The sequence below is a fragment of the Bombina bombina genome, chromosome 6, assembly GCF_027579735.1.
Source record: "Bombina bombina isolate aBomBom1 chromosome 6, aBomBom1.pri, whole genome shotgun sequence".
Classification (NCBI taxonomy): Eukaryota; Metazoa; Chordata; class Amphibia; order Anura; family Bombinatoridae; genus Bombina; species Bombina bombina.
In genome coordinates this window covers 1,577,678-1,599,577 of record NC_069504.1, presented here as the reverse complement: position 1 = coordinate 1,599,577, position 21,900 = coordinate 1,577,678, and the positions used below count along the sequence as shown (strand labels likewise).

Below are 21,900 nucleotides of genomic sequence, written 5' to 3'. Positions count from 1 at the left end.
TGTCAGGCTCACAGCATATACTGTGCCTACTTGCTCAGTGCCACCACCAGTCATATCTGGTGTAACAGTAGTGTAAATTTTTTTTTAAAAAAACTTTTAAATATTTACACTAATGTTACACCAGATATATCAGTCTGCTAGTGTAATCTAATAGCAGTTGCCTGCCTGCCACTGCCAGCCTGTGTGTCAGGCTCACAGCATATACTGTGCCTACTTGCTCAGTGCCACCACTCATATCTGGTGTAACATTAGTGTAAATTTTAAAAAAAAAACTTTTACATCAGTCTGCTAGTGTAATCTAATTTCAGTTGCCAGGCCAGCCTGCCACTGCCAGCCTGTGTGTCAGGCTCACAGCATATACTGTGCCTACTTGCTCATTGCCACCACCAGTCATATCTGGTGTAACAGTAGTGTAAAAATTTTTTAAAAAAAACTTTTACATCAGTCTGCTAGTGTAATCTAATAGCAGTTGCCTGCCTGCCTGCCACTGCCAGCCTGTGTCAGGCTCACAGCATATACTGTGCCTACTTGCTCAGTGCCACCACTCGTATAAGTTTTTTTAAAAAATATTTACACTAATGTTACACCAGATATGAGTGGTGGCACTGGGCAAGTGGGCACAGTATACGCTGTGAGCCTGACACACAGGCTGGCAGTGGCAGGCTGGCCTGGCAACTGCAATTAGATTACACTAGCAGACTGATGTAAAAGTTTTTTTTTTTTTTTTAAATTTACACTACTGTTACACCAGATATGACTGGTGGTGGCACTGAGAAAGAAGGCACAGTATATGCTGTGAGTCTGACACACAGGCTGGCAGTGGCAGGCTGGCCTGGAAACTGAAATTAGATTACACTAGCAGACTGATGTATAAGTTTTTTTAAAAAATATTTACACTAATGTTACACCAGATATATCAGTCTGCTAGTGTAATCTAATTTCAGTTTCCAGGCCAGCCTGCCACTGCCAGCCTGTGTGTCAGACTCACAGCATATACTGTGCCTTCTTTCTCAGTGCCACCACCAGTCATATCTGGTGTAACAGTAGTGTAAATTTAAAAAAAAAAAAAAACTTTTACATCAGTCTGCTAGTGTAATCTAATTGCAGTTGCCAGGCCAGCCTGCCACTGCCAGCCTGTGTGTCAGGCTCACAGCGTATACTGTGCCCACTTGCCCAGTGCCACCACTCATATCTTGTTTAATAGTAGTGTAAGTGTACATTTTAAAAATAAAAAAACTATTTTGACTTTGAAACATCAGTCTGCTTTTTTTGTGTCAGGCTCACAACGCATACTGTGCCCACTTGCCCAGTGCCACCACTCATATTATCTTGTTAAATAGTAGTGCACTGTCAGTGTAAATTTAAAAAAAAAAAAATTTTTGACTGTGAAACATCAGTCTGTTTTTTGTGTCAGGCTCACAGCGTATACTGTGCCCACTCACAGTAGCTTGCACGCATAGTAGCACTAATTGAAAAAAAAAATGACAGGCAGAGGCAGGCCAACCTGCAGGGGCCGTCGTGGTCGTGGTGCAGTGATTCCCTTTGGCCATAGAATAATGCCCAGTGTTAGGCCACGTACCATGAACATGAAAAGTTCTGATGAAATAGTTGACTTTATAACACAGGACACCCAATCTTCTACAGCTTCCGCTCGTAACCTTGACGCACCATCCTCCTCCTCTAGCTTAGCTTCGGGCACCTCTCAACTTACCACTCGCCCGCCTGCCACCACCACCGACGCTAGCACCACAGCCACCTCACTTGATCTGTCAGAGGAGTTATGTACACCTCAGTGTGATGAAATGAGTGATGCGCAACCATCATTGACAGAGGATGTAGATAACTGTGATACGTCTCAGTCAGGCAGCATTACAGACATGGACGACGCACGGTGTGGTGATGATGATGATGATGTTGTACCCACCATTGCTTCCGTTGTTGAGTTGTCAGATACAAGTGAAGGGGTTGATGATGACGATGCATCCGTGGATGTCACGTGGACGCCCGGTAGAAGAGAAGAAGAACAGGGGGAAAGTTCAGATGGGGAGACAGAGAGGAGCAGGAGGAGGAGACGAGTTGGAAGCAGGGGGAGGTCATCGCAAGGAGCTAGTGGCACAGTCAGGCAGCATGCATCGGCACCCGGGGTCAGCCAGACAGCACGCCAATCAACGCATGCTGTTGCCACCACCAGAATGCCGTCATCGCAGAGCTCAGCAGTGTGGCATTTTTTTTATGTGTCTGCCTCTGACAACAGCAATGCCATTTGCAACCTGTGCCAAAAGAAACTGAGTCGTGGGAAGTCCAACACCCACCTAGGTACAACTGCTTTGCGAAGGCACATGATCTCACATCACAAACGCCTATGGGATGAACACATGAGGACAAGCAGCACACAAACTCAAAGCCGCCATCCTCCTCCTGGTCCAGCATCTTCAGCCACGTCAACCACTGCTGTGCTCCTTGCCCCCTCTCAACCATCCGCCAATCCTTCTCTCTTCCGGAGCAGTTCCTGCTCATCTGCCCACAGATCTTTGAGCGTAAGAAGCCAATGTCACCAAGTCACCCCCTTGCCCGGCATCTGACAGCTGGCTTGTCTGAACTCTTAGCCCGCCAGCTTTTACCATACAAGCTGGTGGAGTCTGAGGCGTTCAAAAAATTTGTAGCTATTGGGACACCGCAGTGGAAGGTACCCGGCTGAAATTTCTTTGCACAAAAGGCAATCCCCAACCTGTACTCGATTGTGCGAAAGGAAGTAATGGCATGTCTGGCACACAGTGTTGGGGCAAGGGTCCATCTGACCACTGATAGCTGGTCTGCAAAGCATGGTCAGGGCAGGTATATCACCTACACTGCGCATTGGGTAAACCTGATGATGGCTGCCAAGCATGGAATGCCTGGCTCTGCAGAGTTGGTGACTCTGCCACGACTTGCAGGCAGGCCTGCTGCCACCTCCTCTACTCCTCCTACTCCATCCTCTTCCATAACCTCCTCAGCTGAGTCCTCTTCTGCTGCTGCGTCTTGCTCCACATCAACAGCACCCCCCCAGCTCCCCAGGTACTATTCCACATCCCGGATACGGCAGTGTCATGCCGTCTTGGGGTTGACTTGCCTGAAAGCAGAGAGTCACACTGCAGCAGCACTCCTGTCCGCCCTGAACGCACAGGTGGATCAGTGGCTGACTCCGCACCAACTGGAGATCGGCAAAGTGGTTTCTGACAACGGAAGTAATTTGGTGGTGGCATTGAAATTGGGCAAGTTGACACATGTGCCGTGCATGGCACATGTGTGTAATCTGATTGTACAACGCTTTGTGCATAAGTACCCAGGCTTACAGGACGTCCTGAAGCAGGCCAGGAAGGTGTGTGGCCATTTCAGGCGTTCCAACACGGCCATGGCGCACTTGTCAGATATCCAGCGGCAAAACAACCTGCCAGTGAGGCGCTTGATTTGCGACAGCCCGACACGTTGGAATTTATCACTCCTAATGTTCGACCACCTGCTCCAACAAGAAAAAGCCGTTAACGAGTATTTGTATGACCGGGGTGCTAGGACAGCCTCTGGGGAGCTGGGAATTTTTTTGCCACGTTACTGGACGCTCATGCGCAATGCCTGTAGGCTCATGCATCCTTTTGAGGAGGTGACAAACCTAGTCAGTCGCACCGAAGGCACCATCAGCAACATCATACCATTTGTTTTCTTCCTGGAGCCTGCCCTGTGAAGAGTGCTGGATCAGGCCGTAGATGAGCGTGAAGAGGAAGAGTTGTGGTCACCATCACCACCAGAAACAGCCTTATCAGCATTGCTTGCTGGACCAGCGGCAACGCAGGAAGAGGATTGTGAGGAAGAGGAGTCAGAGGAGGAATGTGGCTTTTAGGAGGAGGAGGAAGACCAAGCACAACAGGCATCCCAGGGTGCTCGTTGTCACCTATCTGGTACCCGTGGTGTTGTATGTGGCTGGGGGGAAGAAGATACCTTCAGTGAGGACGAGGAATGGGACATGAGTAGCTCGGCATCCAAGTTTCTCAAATGGGGTCTTTCATGCTGTTGTGCCTGTTGAGGGACACTCGTATAAAAAAGCTGAAGGAGAACGAACTGTACTGGGTGTCCACGCTACTAAACCCCCGGTATAAGCATAAAGTGACTGAAATGTTACCGAATTCCCGCAAGTTGGAAAGGATGGAGCAGTTCAAAAATAAATTAAAAAGTATGCTTTACACAGCGTATAAGGATGATGTCACAGCACAACGGGAATCTAACAGGGGAAGAGGTGAAAGTAATACTCCTCCTCCCACGACCACGCCGGCAAGGACAGGACGCTTTCCAGTCGTGTTGTTGATGGAGGACATGCAGACCTTTTTAACTCCTATGCGTCGCCACAGCCCTTCGGGATCCAGCCTCAGAGAATGACTCAACCGACAGGTAGCAGACTACCTCGCCTTAACTGCAGATCTCGACACTCTGAGGAGCGATGAACCCCTTGACTACTGGGTGTGCAGGCTTGACCTGTGGCCTGAGCTATCCCAATTTGCAATCCAACTTCTGGCCTGCCCCGCTTCAAGTGTCCTGTCAGAAAGGACCTTCAGTGCAGCAGGAGGTATTGTCACTGAGAAGAGAAGTCGCCTAGGCCAAAAAAGTCTTGATTACCTCACCTTTATTAAAATGAATGAGGGATGGATCCCGAAGGGACTGACATTGGGCGATACATTTGAGTAAAAAAGGCCTGATGAGATAAGCTGCCTTGGGCTAAAAATGGTTCACAGGCTGCTATATTTTATCTTCGAATGCCGGATGAATTATGTGACTTATCCGCCAACAACTAGGGTTCAAGCCGCAATGTTTTAGGGCACTTTCTAACTGTCAAACAAACATCAATTTTTCTGGCCGCTGCTACAGCAGCGGCTGCAACAATACCTAATTTTTCAGGCACGTGTACATGCCTAATCTTTCTGGCCTCTGGTGCTGCACTGTGGCTTCAAAACCTAAACCAAAAAAAAGGCACATAACAGGGATTAAACTGCTAAGAATAGTACTACTTAACACACCACTCATATGTAGTGGCACAGTAGATTGCACGCGCAGTGCCCCAAATTTGAAGTAGGAGGACCGACCAAGCATCTTTTTCCATCTCCCGGTTCCTAAAATCATCTCCGGGTTCCTAAAATCAATGCCATACCTGTACTCGATTGTGCAAAAGGAAGTCATGGCATATGGGGTCTTTCATGCTGTCATGCCTGTTGAGGGTCGGGGACCCTCGTATAAAAAGGCTGAAGGAGAACGACCTGTACTGGGTGTCCAAGCATCTTTTTCCATCTCCCGGTTCCTAAAAATGATCTCCGGGTTCCTAAAATCGATGCCATACCTGTACTCGATTGTGCAAAAGGAAGTCATGGCATATGGGGTCTTTCATGCTGTCGTGCCTGTTGAGGGTCGGGGACCCTCGTATAAAAAGGCTGAAGGAGAACGACCTGTACTGGGTGTCCAAGCATCTTTTTCCATCTCCCAGTTCCTAAAAATTATCTCCGGGTTCCTAAAATCGATGCCATAACTGTACTCAATTGTGCAAAAGGAAGTAACCTTACCATGGGTCCCAGACCGCACGTCTTGTAATTCTCTGTCTGGGAAATTATATATCTATCAAATCTATCTATTTATCTATCAAATCTATCTAACTATCAATCGTATCTATCAAATGTATATTGCATCTCTTGATCTATATAATTCGTATCTATCAAATGTATATTGCATCTATTGATCTATGTAATTCGTATCTATCAAATGTATATTGCATCTATTGATCTATGTAATTCGTATCTATCAAATGTATATTGCATCTATTGATCTATGTAATTCATATCTATCAAATGTATATTGCATCTATTGATCTATGTAATTTGTATCTATCAAATATATATTGCATCTATTGATCTATGTAATCTATGTTTCTATCTATCAAATCTATCTATCTCGTGGCCGGACTGTTTTGTGACAGCCACTTGTGTTTCGGCCAAATTTGAAGTAGGAGGACCGACCAAGCATCTTTTTCCATCTCCCGGTTCCTAAAATCCATGCCATATACACCTCCCCCGATAGGGGGAGCAGCAGGTATTAAACTGATCAGAATAGTACTACTTAACACACCACTCATATCTGGTGGCACAATAGATTGCACGCGCAGTGCCCCAAATTTGAAGCAGGAGGACCAACCAAGCATCTTTTTCCATCTCCTGGTTCCTAAAATCTATGCCATATACACGTCCCCTGGCGCCGCAACTGCCTCTGGGAACCTTACCATGGGTCCCAGCCGCACGTCTTGTAATTCTCTGTCTGGGAAATTATATATCTATCAAATCTATTTATCTATCAAATCTATCTATCAATCGTATCTATCAAATGTATATTGCATCTATTGATCTATGTAATTCGTATCTATCAAATGTATATTGCATCTATTGATCTATGTAATCTATCTATCAAATCTATCTCGTGGCCGGACTGTTTTGTGACAGCCACTTGTGTTTCGGCCGAATTTGAAGTAGGAGGACCGATCAAGCGTCTTTTTCAATCTCCCGGTTCCTAAAATCCATGCCATATACACGTCCCCTGGCGCCGCAACTGCCTCTGGGAACCTTACCATGGGTCCCAGCCGCACGTCTTGTAATTCTCTGTCTGGGAAATTATATATCTATCAAATCTATCTATCAATCGTATCTATCAAATGTATATTGCATCTATTGATCTATGTAATTCGTATCTATCAAATGTATATTGCATCTATTGATCTATGTAATTCGTATCTATCATATGTATATTGCATCTATTGATCTATGTAATCTATGTATCTATCTATCTATCAAATCTCTCTATCTCGTGGTTGTGCAAATGGACTGTTTGCGGTTGTTTGTGGTGCGTTACACGGGGAGTTTGGTCTGTCACTGTGAAGCGGGCGTAACCCTTACACTACCTGATCGATACAACATCATACCTGATGTTTTAAAGCACGTTATTCCAAACAATTTAGGAATGTTAGGTGATTTATGCCCTTTATGGCTTAAAACCAGACTCTGCATCAACTATGTAATTTTCCGTGGGAGTTTTGCCATGGATCCCCCTCCGGCATGCCACAGTCCAGGTGTTAGTCCCCTTGAAACAACTTTTCCATGACTATTGTGGCCAGAAAGTGTCCCTGTTGGTTTTAAAGTTCGCCTGCCTATTGAAGTCAATGGCAGTTCACCCGGTTCGCCGGTTTGCAAACAGTTGCGGAAGTTCGAGTCCTCCGTTCCTCGAACCGAAATTTTTAGGTTTGCGACATCACTAATCCTTTGTGGGTGAGCTGTCACACCTGATAAAATCTGCAGCCTGTCCCTACAAGCACATAGGTGTGCTCCAGAGCCTTGTGAGTACCCATTTGGCTTTTTTCTGTGGCTTTGTGCTTATTTGATACTACTCATGAGGCACCCCTTTGTTTTGTCTTTTATATAGTATCTCTGGACCATAGTTGGTGAGGAGGAGGCTGCCATCGTTGGGAAGAAATATACACTTCTTAATCTGAAATTGAACTTTCCTTTAACATGTCAAATTGCTGGCAATTATAATTGTATTTATATGCTCATATATCATTGTGGTTATTACTAGCTATTTATTAGCGCTCACCCTTTTGTGTAGATTCTAACTGAACCTTCCCAAAATCCTGACAAACCTATGCATGGGGGGCATAGGTGTACTCAAGAGGTCTTGCAAAAAACAACCTGTGGTGTTTTTTTGCAATAATTTACAACAGTCTCTCCTAAATCATAGTCTAAAAGTAATGTGTGTGTGTGTAAAAATGAAAAATGACCACCATACACTTTCTCCAATTTTTTTGGCTAAAACGGTTGCATCAAAGTCATCAAAGCACTCCATATATAATACCTTGGGGTGTCAAATTTTCAAATATATGCACATTCATGGAAAACAAATACATTGGGGTATGTTAAAAGACCCCCAAAAAAGACGATAGGCAAAGAAAATATGTTAAAGGTGAAAAAAAATCACAAACGCATGTCAGACATTTGGCATTGCACCCCCCAAACAAGCCAACAAACCTATGCATAGGTGGTATCACTGTACTCAGGAGATGTTGGTGACCACATATTGGGGTCTTCTTTGGTAGTAACACATAGCAGGAGCTGTGAATCCATGTTTAACGTACAACGTATGTGAAAAATAACACAAATAAATGAATGCCCAATAGTTTGACAAAGACTGGTGGTTGAATTAGTGCATGGAAAGTGTTAAAATACCAGCATTTGAAATACCCTAGGATGTCTACTTTTCAAAAATATATGGTTTAATGGGGGTAAATTCCACTGGCCGGCTTCAGAAATGTCCTAAATAGGACATGGATGCATGATGTGAAAATTCCAAGTTGAAAAACTGGAATGCACTTCCTAAAAATAAGGCCTTTTAGCCCCCAGAGAACCCAACACACCTATACATGGGTGATATCACTGTACTCAGGAGATGCTGCTGAAGACATATCAGGGTGTTTTTTGGCAGTAACCCTTAACATTATTAGTAAATGTATTCTTAAATTGCTATTTTGTCAAAAAATAAAATTATAATTTTTTCCCCCCAAACTTTGGCAAAGATTGGTGGTAAAATAGTTGCATGAAAAAGTCAAAATACCGCAAGTTTAATATCTTAGGTTGTCTTCATTTAAAAAATATATACATTTGAAGGGTTATTCAGGGATTCCTGACAGATATTGGTGTTACAATGTAACTATCGCTAATTTTTGAAAAAAATGGTTTTGAAATAGCAAAGTGCTACTTATACTTATTGCCCTATAACTTGCAAAAAAAGCAAAGAACATGTAAACATTGGGTATTTCTAAACTCAAGACAAAATTTAGAAACTATTTAGCATTGGTGTTTTATGGTGGTTGTAGATGTGTAAGAGATTTTGAGGGTCAAAGTTAGAAAAAGTGAATTTTTTTCCATTTTTTCCTCATATTTTATAAAAAAAATTATAGTAAATTATAAGATGATTAAAATAATGGTATCTTTAGAAATTCCATTAAATGGCGAGAAAAACGGTATATAATGTGTGGGTTCAGTAAATGAGTAAGAGGAAAATTACAGTTAAACACAAACATCACAGAAATGCAAAAACTAAGGAGTTAAATAGGAATAATTTAGTTAATGATAGTTATTTTATTTAAATTATATTTAAGTTAGGGCGCTTAGGTTTAGGGGTTAATACATTTAATATTGTGGCGGCGACGTTGGGGGCGGCAGATTAGGGGTTAATAAATCTAGTTGGGTTGCGTCAATGTTAGGGACGGCATATTAGAGGTTAATAAAATTTAACTAGTGTTTGCGATGCGGGAGTGCGGCGGTTTAGGGGTTAATATATTTTTTTATAGTGGCGGCAATGTCCGGTTTGGCAGATTAGGGGTTAAAATATTTTTAAAGTGTTTGCAATGTGGGGGGGTGGGCCTCGGTTTAGGGGTTAATAGGTAGTTTATGGGTGTTAGTGTACTTTTTAGCACTACGGCGTTAGCCCATAAAACTCTTAAAGGGACAGTCTAGGCCAAAATAAACTTTCATGATTCAGATAGAGCATGTAATTTTAAACAATTTTCCAATTTACTTTTATCACCAATTTTGCTTTGTTCTCTTGGTATTCTTAGTTGAAAGCTTAACCTAGGAAGTTCATATGCTAATTTCTTAGACGTTGAAGCCCACCGCTTTCAGGCCTAGATTTGGAGTTTGGCGGTAGCCGTGAAAACCAGCGTTAGAGGCTCCTAACGCTGGTTTTAGGCTACCGCCTGTATTTGGAGTCATTCAAAAAAGGGTCTAACTCACTTTTCAGCCGTGACTTTTCCATACCGCAGATCCCCTTACGTCAATTGCGTATCCTATCTTTTCAATGGGATCTTTCTAACTCCGGTATTTAGAGTCGTGTCTGAAGTGAGCGTTAGAAATCTAAGGACAAAACTCCAGCCGCAGAAAAAAGTCAGTAGTTAAGAGCTTTCTGGGCTAACGCCGGTTTATAAAGCTCTTAACTACTGTGCTCTAAAGTACACTAACACCCATAAACTACCTATGTACCCCTAAACCGAGGCCCCCCCACATCGCCGACACTCAATTAAATTTTTTTAACCCCTAATCTGCCGACCGCCACCTACGTTATACTTATGTACCCCTAATCTGCTGCCCCATATATTATATTTATTAACCCCTAACCTGCCCCCCACAACGTCGCAGCCAGCTACCTACAATAATTAACCCCTAATCTGCCGACCGCAAAGAGCCGCCACCTACATTATAGCTATCTACCCCTAATCTGCTGCCCCTAACACCGCCGACCCCTATATTATATTTATTAACCCCTAATCTGCCCCCCTCAACGTCGCCTCCACCTGCCTACACTTATTAACCCCTAATCTGCAGAGCAGACCGCACCACTACTATAGCTTAGCTTTAGGGGTTAATACATTTATTAGAATAGCGGTGAGCTCCGGTCGGCAGATTAGGGGTTAATAATTGAAGTTAGGTGTTGGCGATGTTAGGGAGGGCAGATTAGGGGTTAATACTATTTATTATAGGGTTAGTGAGGCGGATTAGGGGTTAATAACTTTATTATAGTAGCGGTGCGGTCTGCTCGGCAGATTAGGGGTTAATAAGTGTAGGCAGGTGGAGGCGACGTTGTGGGGGGCAGATTAGGGGTTAATAAATATAATATAGGGGTCGGCGGTGTTAGGGGCAGCAGATTAGGGGTACATAGGGATAATGTAAGTAGCGGCGGTTTACGGAGCGGCAGATTAGGGGTTAAAAATAATATGCAGGTGTCAGCGATAGCGGGGGCGGCAGATTAGGGGTTAATAAGTGTAAGGTTAGGGGTGTTTAGACTCGGGGTACATGTTAGGGTGTTAGGTGCAGACGTAGGAAGTGTTTCCCCATAGGAAACAATGGGGCTGCGTTAGGAGCTGAACACGGCTTTTTTGCAGGTGTTAGGTTTTTTTTCAGCTCAAACAGCCCCATTGTTTCCTATGGGGGAATCGTGCACGAGCATGTTAGACGTTGAAGCCCACCGCTTTCAGGCCTAGATTTGGAGTTTGGCGGTAGCCGTGAAAACCAGCGTTAGAGGCTCCTAACGCTGGTTTTAGGCTACCGCCTGTATTTGGAGTCATTCAAAAAAGGGTCTAACTCACTTTTCAGCCGTGACTTTTCCATACCGCAGATCCCCTTACGTCAATTGCGTATCCTATCTTTTCAATGGGATCTTTCTAACTCCGGTATTTAGAGTCGTGTCTGAAGTGAGCGTTAGAAATCTAAGGACAAAACTCCAGCCGCAGAAAAAAGTCAGTAGTTAAGAGCTTTCTGGGCTAACGCCGGTTTATAAAGCTCTTAACTACTGTGCTCTAAAGTACACTAACACCCATAAACTACCTATGCACCCCTAAACCGAGGCCCCCCCACATCGCCGACACTCAATTAAATTTTTTTAACCCCTAATCTGCCGACCGCCACCTACGTTATACTTATGTACCCCTAATCTGCTGCCCCATATATTATATTTATTAACCCCTAACCTGCCCCCCACAACGTCGCAGCCAGCTACCTACAATAATTAACCCCTAATCTGCCGACCGCAAAGAGCCGCCACCTACATTATAGCTATCTACCCCTAATCTGCTGCCCCTAACACCGCCGACCCCTATATTATATTTATTAACCCCTAATCTGCCCCCCTCAACGTCGCCTCCACCTGCCTACACTTATTAACCCCTAATCTGCAGAGCAGACCGCACCACTACTATAGCTTAGCTTTAGGGGTTAATACATTTATTAGAATAGCGGTGAGCTCCGGTCGGCAGATTAGGGGTTAATAATTGAAGTTAGGTGTTGGCGATGTTAGGGAGGGCAGATTAGGGGTTAATACTATTTATTATAGGGTTAGTGAGGCGGATTAGGGGTTAATAACTTTATTATAGTAGCGGTGCGGTCTGCTCGGCAGATTAGGGGTTAATAAGTGTAGGCAGGTGGAGGCGACGTTGTGGGGGGCAGATTAGGGGTTAATAAATATAATATAGGGGTCGGCGGTGTTAGGGGCAGCAGATTAGGGGTACATAGGGATAATGTAAGTAGCGGCGGTTTACGGAGCGGCAGATTAGGGGTTAAAAATAATATGCAGGTGTCAGCGATAGCGGGGGCGGCAGATTAGGGGTTAATAAGTGTAAGGTTAGGGGTGTTTAGACTCGGGGTACATGTTAGGGTGTTAGGTGCAGACGTAGGAAGTGTTTCCCCATAGGAAACAATGGGGCTGCGTTAGGAGCTGAACACGGCTTTTTTGCAGGTGTTAGGTTTTTTTTCAGCTCAAACAGCCCCATTGTTTCCTATGGGGGAATCGTGCACGAGCATGTTTTTGAGGCTGGCCGCGTCCGTAAGCAACTCTGGTATCGAGAGTTGAAGCTGCGTTAAATATGCTCTACGCTCCTTTTTTGGAGCCTAACGCAGCCATTCTGTGGACTCTCAATACCAGAGTTATTTTAAAGGTGCGGCCAGAAAAAAGCCAGCATTAGCTACGCGGGTCGTTACCGACAAAGCTCTAAATCTAGCCGTCAGATTGCATTTTAACAGTTTTTCACCACTAGAGGGTGTTAGTTCACGTATTTCATATAGATAGCACTGTGCTCGTGCCCGAGAAGTTATCTGGGAGCAGGCACTGATTGGCTAGACTGCAAGTCTGTCAAAAGGGGCAGTTTGCAGAGGCTTGGATACAAGATAATCACAGAGGTTAAAAGTATATTATTATAACTGTGTTAGTTATGCAAAACTGGGGAATGGGTAATAAAGGGATTATCTATCTTTTAAAACAATAACAATTCTGGTGTAGACTGTCCCTTTAACTACTGACTTTTAAATGCTGTACCAGTCTTGACAGGAGAGGCTGTACCGCTCACTTTTTGGAAGACTCGTAATACCGGCGTAATGCAAGTCCCATTGAAAATATAGGATACGCAATTGACGTAAGTGGATTTGCGGTATTTTCGAGTCTAACCAAAAAAGTGAGCCTGTCATTTCAAGACTCGTAATACCAGCGGGCGTCAGAAAGCAGCGTTGGGACCTCTCAACGCTGCTTTTTAAGGCTAACGCAAGACTCGTAATCTAGGTGTTAGTATCACCTCGCAGAAAAAAACTTACGGCTAGATTATGAGTTGTGCGTTAGGGTTAAAAAGCAGCGTTGACCGGCCAACGCTGCTTTTTAACGCCCGCTGGTATTACGAGTCCTGCAGGTGTAACGCTCACTTTTTTGGCCAGACTCGAAAATACCACATATCCACTTACGTCAATTGCATATCCTATATTTTCAATGGGACTTGCATATTGCCGGTATTACGAGTCTGACCAAAAGTGAGCAGTAAACCCTCTCCTGTCAAGACTGGTACCGCATTTTAAAGTCAGTAAGAGTTAAAAAAACGCTTAACTAAAGTGCTAAAAAGTACACTAACACCCATAAACTACCTATTAACCCCTAAACCAAGCCCCCCCCCCCACATTGCAAACACTAAAATAAATATTTTAACCACTAATCTGCCGAACCAGACATCGCCGCAACTATAATAAATACAGGGAGTGCAGAATTATTAGGCAAGTTGTATTTTTGAGGATTAATTTTATTATTGAACAACAACCATGTTCTCAATGAACCCAAAAAACTCATTAATATCAAAGCTGAATATTTTTGGAAGTAGTTTTTAGTTTGTTTTTAGTTATAGCTATTTTAGGGGGATATCTGTGTGTGCAGGTGACTATTACTGTGCATAATTATTAGGCAACTTAACAAAAAACAAATATATACCCATTTCAATTATTTATTTTTACCAGTGAAACCAATATAACATCTCAACATTCACAAATATACATTTCTCACATTCAAAAACAAAACAAAAACAAATCAGTGACCAATATAGCCACCTTTCTTTGCAAGGACACTCAAAAGCCTGCCATCCATGGATTCTGTCAGTGTTTTGATCTGTTCACCATCAACATTGCGTGCAGCAGCAACCACAGCCTCCCAGACACTGTTCAGAGAGGTGTACTGTTTTCCCTCCTTGTAAAGCTCACATTTGATGATGGACCACAGGTTCTCAATGGGGTTCAGATCAGGTGAACAAGGAGGCCATGTCATTAGATTTTCTTCTTTTATACCCTTTCTTGCCAGCCACGCTGTGGAGTACTTGGACGCGTGTGATGGAGCATTGTCCTGCATGAAAATCATGTTTTTCTTGAAGGATGCAGACTTCTTCCTGTACCACTGCTTGAAGAAGGTGTCTTCCAGAAACTGGCAGTAGGACTGGGAGTTGAGCTTGACTCCATCCTCAACCCGAAAAGGCCCCACAAGCTCATCTTTGATACCAGCCCAAACCAGTACTCCACCTCCACCTTGCTGGCGTCTGAGTCGGACTGGAGCTCTCTGCCCTTTACCAATCCAGCCACGGGCCCATCCATCTGGCCCATCAAGACTCACTCTCATTTCATCAGTCCATAAAACCTTAGAAAAATCAGTCTTGAGATATTTCTTGACCCAGTCTTGACGTTTCAGCTTGTGTGTCTTGTTCAGTGGTGGTCATCTTTCAGCCTTTCTTACCTTGGCCATGTCTCTGAGTATTGCACACCTTGTGCTTTTGGGCACTCCAGTGATGTTGCAGCTCTGAAATATGGCCAAACTGGTGGCAAGTGGCATCTTGGCAGCTGCACGCTTGACTTTTCTCAGTTCATGGGCAGTTATTTTGCGCCTTGGTTTTTCCACATGCTTCTTGCGACCCTGTTGACTATTTTGAATGAAACGCTTGATTGTTCGATGATCACGCTTCAGAAGCTGCATCCCTCTGCAAGATATCTCACTATTTTTGACTTTTCTGAGCCTGTCAAGTCCTTCTTTTGACCCATTTTGCCAAAGGAAAGGAAGTTGCCTAATAATTATGCACACCTGATATAGGGTGTTGATGTCATTAGACCACACCCCTTCTCATTACAGAGATGCACATCACCTAATATGCTTAATTGGTAGTAGGCTTTCGAACCTATACAGCTTGGAGTAAGACAACATGCATAAAGAGGATGATGTGGTCAAAATACTCATTTGCCTAATAATTCTGCACTCCCTGTATATTAACCCCTAAACCGCCGCACTCCCACATCGCAAACACTATTTAAATATTATTAATCCCTATTCTGCCGGCCCTAACATCGCCGACACCTACCTACATTTATTAACCCCTTATCTGCCGCCCCCAATGTTGCCGCCACTATATTAAATGTATTAACCCCTAAACCTAAGTCTAAACCTAAACCTGATCCCCCCCCCCCCCTAACTGAAATATAATTTTAATAAATCTAAATAAAATTCCTATCATTAACTAAATTATTCCTATTTAAAACTAAATACTTACCTATAAAATAAACCCTAAACTAGCTACAATATAACTAATAGCTACATTGTAGCTAGCTTACAGTTTATTTTTATTTTACAGGCAAGTTTGTATTTATTTTAACTAGGTAGAATAGTTATTAGTTAAAATAAAGACAAATTGACCTGTAAAATAAAACCTAACCTAAGTTACAATTACACCTAACACTACACTATAATTAAATTAATTACCTAAACTAAATACAATTTATTACAATTTAAATAAATTAATTTAATAATAAAATAATTACAAGAATTTTAAACTAATTACACCTACTCCAATCCCCCTAGCAAAATAAAAAAGCCCCCCAAAATAAAAAAACCCTACCCTACACTAAATTACAAATAGCCCTTAAAAGAGCCTTTTGCGGGGCATTGCCCCAAAGTAATCAGCTCTTTTACCTGTAAAAATTTTTTTTACAAATACCCTACCAACATTAAAACCCACCACCCACCCAATCCCCCCCTTAAAAAAAAAACCTAACACTAACCCCTTGAAGATCACCCTACCTTGAGAAGTTTTCACCCAACCGGGCCGAAGTCCTCCACGAAGCCGGCAGAAGTGGTCCTCCAGATGGGCAGAAGTCTTCATCCAGGTGGCATCTTCTATATTCATCCATCCGGCGCGGAGCAACTCCATCTTCAAGACATCCGACGCGGATTGCATCAGCCAATAGGATTTTTTCTACCTTAATTCCGATTGGCTGATAGAATTCTATCAGCCAATCGGAATACAAGGGATGCCATCTTGGATGACGTCATTTAAAGGAACCTTCATTCTTCAGTTGGACTTCGTTTGAAGAGGATGCTCTGCGTCGGATGTCTTGAAGATGGAGCCGCTCCGCGCCGGATGGATGAAGATAGAAGGTGCCGTCTGGATGAAGACCATATGTCTGTCTATCAATCTGTATCTATCTATCTATATGTCTGTCTATCCATCTGTATCTTTCTATCTGTATCTATATCTGTCTATACTTATCTATCTATCTATCTATCTATCTATATGTCTATATCTATATCCATCTGTATCTATCTGTCTATCTATCTGTATCTATATCTATCTATATGTCTGTATATCCATCTGTATCTATCTATCTGTATCTATATCTATCTATATGTCTGTCTATACATCTGTATCTATCTATATGTCTATCTATATCCATCTACAGTATATATCTGTCTATCTATCTATATCTATCTGTATATCTGTCTGTCTGTCTATCTGTATCTATACTGTATGTCTATCTATATGTATGTCTATCTATCTGTTTCTATATCCATCTACAGTATATATGTCTATCTGTATCTATAGAATACGATCGGGTTGACGCCCACTGCTAGCGGACGATTGGCCGAGAATCTGCAGGGGGGGGCATTGCACAAGCAGTTCACAAGAACTGCTGGTGCAATGATAAATGCTGAGCGTATGCTTTCGGCATTTATTGATGTGCAGCGGACATGATCCGCTATATCGTATCATGTCCATCCGCACTATAATAAATATACCCCTCAGTCTGTCTATCTATCATCTATCTATATTGTATCTATCTATATCGATCTAAATGTCTGTCTATCCATCTGTGTATATATATATATATATATATATATATATAATCTATATGTCTATCGGTATCTATATCTGTCTATCTGTGTGTGTGTATATGTGTGTCTATTTATCTGTATATCTATCTATCTGTATCTATCTATATGCCTGTCTATCTTTCTATTTATCTGTATATCTATCATCTATCTGTATCTATATATCTCTATCATCTGCTCTAACTTTTGCTTTCTTAGAATGTAATTGTTGACTTTAACAATACGATGTACAGAGTAGCACAGCAATCAGCTATCTTGTGCATTGGGGGAAATCAACTACAAAGTGGGGCGCGATCACATATATGGCGCATGTTTCGGCGCAAGTATGGGAACCTACGCCGCCCGTAATTTCACCTCGCACATCGGGGTATTACATATACTGCGCCGTTATATGCTAAACTGGAGTAAGTAGAACAAACTGGCGATCTTCTGAAATGTGCGCAAATACACATTTTAGTCGTCGCAAGTAACTTACTCCAGTATTTTGTCCATAGAAAGTGTCAATAAACAGTAGTTTTATGCAAGTTAGGCACTCGTAAAAATGAATCGCGATTTCATATAAAAATGCGACACGTAATTACGCTATTCAAAATTCATATAGGTAATACAATTATGATTTCCCATTGTTCTCTCCTCCAAGTATTGATTGTTTTGAGAAGAAATTTAAAGTAAATAAGCAAGTATATGTCCACAATGTGATAAAGTACCTACAAGCTCAATCCATTTGATTATGTTGTGGTTTCATACTATTTCAAATACACAAATAAACCTTAAAAAACAAATATTATAGTATACTGTCCCTTTAACCTTAAGATGCTGCTTAAATGTATGTGTTTGTTAAGGCTTCCAGGAAGTTACGTTGCTTTTTTAGTCAGTGCAAGGGTTGCTGCGCCTGCAATATGTGGCGAGATGAGAATGGAGTAGATTTTCTGAATTCTGCGCGCGTAAGTCCTTACGCTGTATATTGGATACCAAATTGCGTGGCTGTTCTATGTTAGTCTATGGGTAAAAAAAATACGTCCGAAGGGTGAAATATACGCGCGTAACTTGTATGCTACGCCGTATATGTAATACCAAAATCACGTAAAATCTGGCGGCGGAGGATTTTGCGGGCGACGCTGCATATGTAATGGAGGCCCTGGTATTTATCATTGCACCACTACTGGAAATGTAATTGTTGTGATTAAACTATTTTATAAAAAGCTGAATCTCTGTCACTGAGTGATAACTTGCAGTCTCTACGCTCTCTGTGTGTGACAGGTTCCCATGATCAGCGGGAGAGGACTGGGACATACAGGGGGGACACTCGATAAACTAGAGTCTATCCCTGGATTTAGCTCACAACAGAGCCCTGAAAAGGTAAGAGGGGATCAGTGAATGAAGATGAAGTGTGAGTGATTGTGTAGTTTCTGTGCAAGTGATTGTGTAGTTTCTGTGTGAGTGTGAGTGATTGTGTAGTTTCTGTGTGAGTGTGAGTGATTGTGTAGTTTCTGTGTGAGTGATTGTCTAGTTACTGTGTGCGTGTGAATGATTGTGTAGTTACTGTGTGAGTGATTGTGTAGTTACTGTGTGAGTGATTGTGTAGTTACTGTGTGCGTGTGAGTGATTGTGTAGTTACTGTGTGAGTGATTGTGTAGTTTCTGTGTGAGTGTGAGTGATTGTGTAGTTTCTGTGTGAGTGATTGTCTAGTTACTGTGTGAGTGATTGTCTAGTTACTGTGTGAGTGATTGTGTAGTTACTGTGTGCGTGTGAGTGATTGTGTAGTTTCTGTGTGAGTGATTGTGTAGTTTCTGTGTCAGTGGTTGGGAGGGCAGCTGGGACACACCAGTGCCATTCATTATCAGCTCCTTGACTCTTGAGTGGGACTGTGGGATGCCATCCAAGGAGCACAGAGTAATGGAGGGCAGCACATAACCCACCGTGATCCCTGTATGCAAAAACTAATCATTGCTGCACGGGGGGCAGGCTGGTGTCCAAAGCGTGCGCCTGACACTTCTCCTGTTTTCAGACTCCGGCTCTGCAGATTAGTCTGCAGTCTTTAAAAACTGCCACTGACTCTTGCGGCAGCCATCACAGCCAAGGGCTTAATACATTTAATGATGGGCTATGGCTATTGGCAATATGTTGTGCTGCGCCCAAAGTGAAGGCTGCCTGCCTGGGGTAAAATTAAAAACTATCCACTAGATTACGAGTTTTGCGTTATGACTCAAAAAGCATGGTTATGGCCCATAACAGTGCTTTTTCCCTACCGCTGCTATTACAAGTCTTGTCAGAATAGCTGTACCGTACACTTTTTTGGCCGTCACGCAATGTCAGTATCGCACTTTAAGAAAAGTCCTTTTTCAATGGAGCTTCCATTGCGCCGGTATTACGAGTTTTTCTGTGAGGCCAAAAAGTGAGCGGTACAGCCTAAAATGACAAGATCTGTATCGCCATCTAAAGTCAGTAGTTATGAGATTTACGCTACAAAGCTGTAGCATAAAACTCATAACTAAACTGTTAAAAAGTGCACTAACACCCATAAACTGCCTATTAACCCCTAAACCACCACCCTCCCGCATCGCAAACACTATTTAAATATTATTAACCCCTAATCTGCTGTCCGCCCACACCGCTGCTATAATAAACCTATTAACCCCTAAACCTAACCCTAACACCCCCTATCTTAGGTTTTATTTTTATTTCACAGCTAAGTTTGTATTTATTTTAACTAGGTAGACTAGTTAATAAATAGTTATTAACTATTTACTAGCTACCTAGTTAAATAAATATAAATTGACCTGTAAAATAAAACCTAACCTGAGTTACACTAACACCTAACATTACAATAAAATTAAATAAATTAAATTAATAAAATACAATTATCTAAATTACAAAAAAATAAACACTAAATTACACAAAATAAAAAAAGAAATTATCAAAAATAAAAACGAATTACTCCTAATCTAATAGCCCTATCAAAATAAAAAAGCCCCCCCAAAATAAAAAACCCTAGCCTACACTAAACTGCCAATGGCCCTTAAAAGGGCCTTTTGCTGGGCATTGCCCCAAAGAAATCAGCTTTTACCTGTAAAGAAATACAAACACCCCCCAACAGTAAAACCCACTACCCACACAACCAAACCCCCCATATAAAAACTTATCTAAATAAACCTAAGCTCCCCATTGCCCTGAAAAAGGCATTTGGATAGGCATTGCCCTTAAGACTGCATTTAGCTCTTTTACTGCCCAAACCCTTATCTAAAAATATAACCCACCCAATAAACCCTTAAAGAAACCTAACACTAACCCCCGACGATTCACTTACAGTTTTTGAAGACCGGACATCCATCCTCATCCAAGCCGGCAGAAGTCCTCCTCGAAGCTGGCAGAAGTCCTCCTCGAAGCCGGCAGAAGTCTTCATGCAGACGGCATCTTCTATCTTCATCTATCCGGCATCTTCTATCTTCATCCATCCGGCGCGGTGCGGGTCCATCTTCAAGACATCCGGCGCGGAGCATCCTCTTCTTCCGATGGTCAATGAAGAATGAAGTTTCACTTTAAGGTATGTCATCCAAGATGGCGTCCCTTACATTTCGATTGGCTGATAGAATTCTATCAGCCAGTAGGAATTAAAGCTGATTTTAACAGCCAATAGAATGCAAGCTCAATCCTATTGGCTGATTGGATCAGCCAATAGGATTAAAGCTCAATCCTATTGACTGAGTGGATCAGCCAATAGGATTTTTTCACCTTTAATTCCTATTGGCTGATCCAATCCAAATGAATTCTATCAGCCAATCGGAAAGTAAGTGACGCCTTCTTGGATGACGTACCTTAAAGGGAAACTTCATTCTTCGTTGACCATCAGAAGAAGAGGATGCTCCGCACCGGATGTCTTGAAGGTGAACCCGCTCGGCGCCGGATGGATGAAGAAAGGAGATGCCGGATGAATGAAGATAGAAGATGCCGTCTGGATGAAGACTTCTGCCCAATTGGATGAAGACTTCTGCTGGCTTCGAGGAGGACTTCTGCCCACTTGGATGAGGATGGATGTCTGGTCTTCGAAAACTAAGTGGATCGTCGGGGGTTAGTGTTAGGTTTTTTTTAAGGGTTTATTGGGTGGGTTTTATTTTTAGATTAGGGTTTGGGCAATGTAAAAGAGCTAAATGCCCTTTTAAGGGCAATGCCCATCCAAATGCCCTTTTCAGGGCAATGGTTAGCTTAGGTTTATTTAGGTAGGTTTTAATTTAAGGGGGTTGGTTGTGTGGGTGGGGGGTTTTACTGTTGGGGGGTATTTGTATTTTTTTTAATAGGTAAAAGAGCTGATTTCTTTGGGGCAATGCCACGCAAAAGGCCATTGGCAGTTTAGTGTAGGTTATTATTTTTTTTATTTTGTGGGGGCTTTTTTATTTTGATAGGGCTATTAGATTAGGAGTAATTCGTTTTTATCTTTTAATAATTTCTTTTTTTATTTTGTGTAATTTAGTGTTTTTTTTTGTTTTTTTTGTTTTGTAATTTAAACAATTGTATTTTATTAATTTACTTAGGCCTAGATTTAGAGTTCGGCGGTAGCCGTCAAAACCAGCGTTAGAGGCTCCTAACGCTGGTTTTGGGCGCCCGCTGGTATTTGGAGTCAGTGATTAAAGGGTCTAACGCTCACTTTTCAGCCGCGACTTTTCCATACCGCAGATCCCCCTACGCCATTTGCGTAGCCTATCTTTTCAATGGGATCTTTCTAACGCCGGTATTTAGAGTCGTTTCTGCAGTGAGCGTTAGAGCTCTAACGACAAAACTCCAGCCGCCTGAAAATAGCAGGAGTTAAGAGCTTTCTGGCTAACGCCGGTTTATAAAGCTCTTAACTAC

General features: G+C 42.5%; 1 protein-coding gene across 1 annotated transcript in view; it reads left to right on the top strand.

The window, feature by feature from the left end:
- The window catches only part of TYMP (thymidine phosphorylase), a 470,962-nt gene that overhangs the window by 350,458 nt on the left and 98,604 nt on the right, over positions 1–21,900 (top strand). The window contains exon 5 of the mRNA XM_053716294.1: positions 18,316–18,414. Coding sequence (XP_053572269.1) covers positions 18,316–18,414 — 99 coding nt within the window. The remainder of the gene's footprint in view (positions 1–18,315; positions 18,415–21,900) is intronic.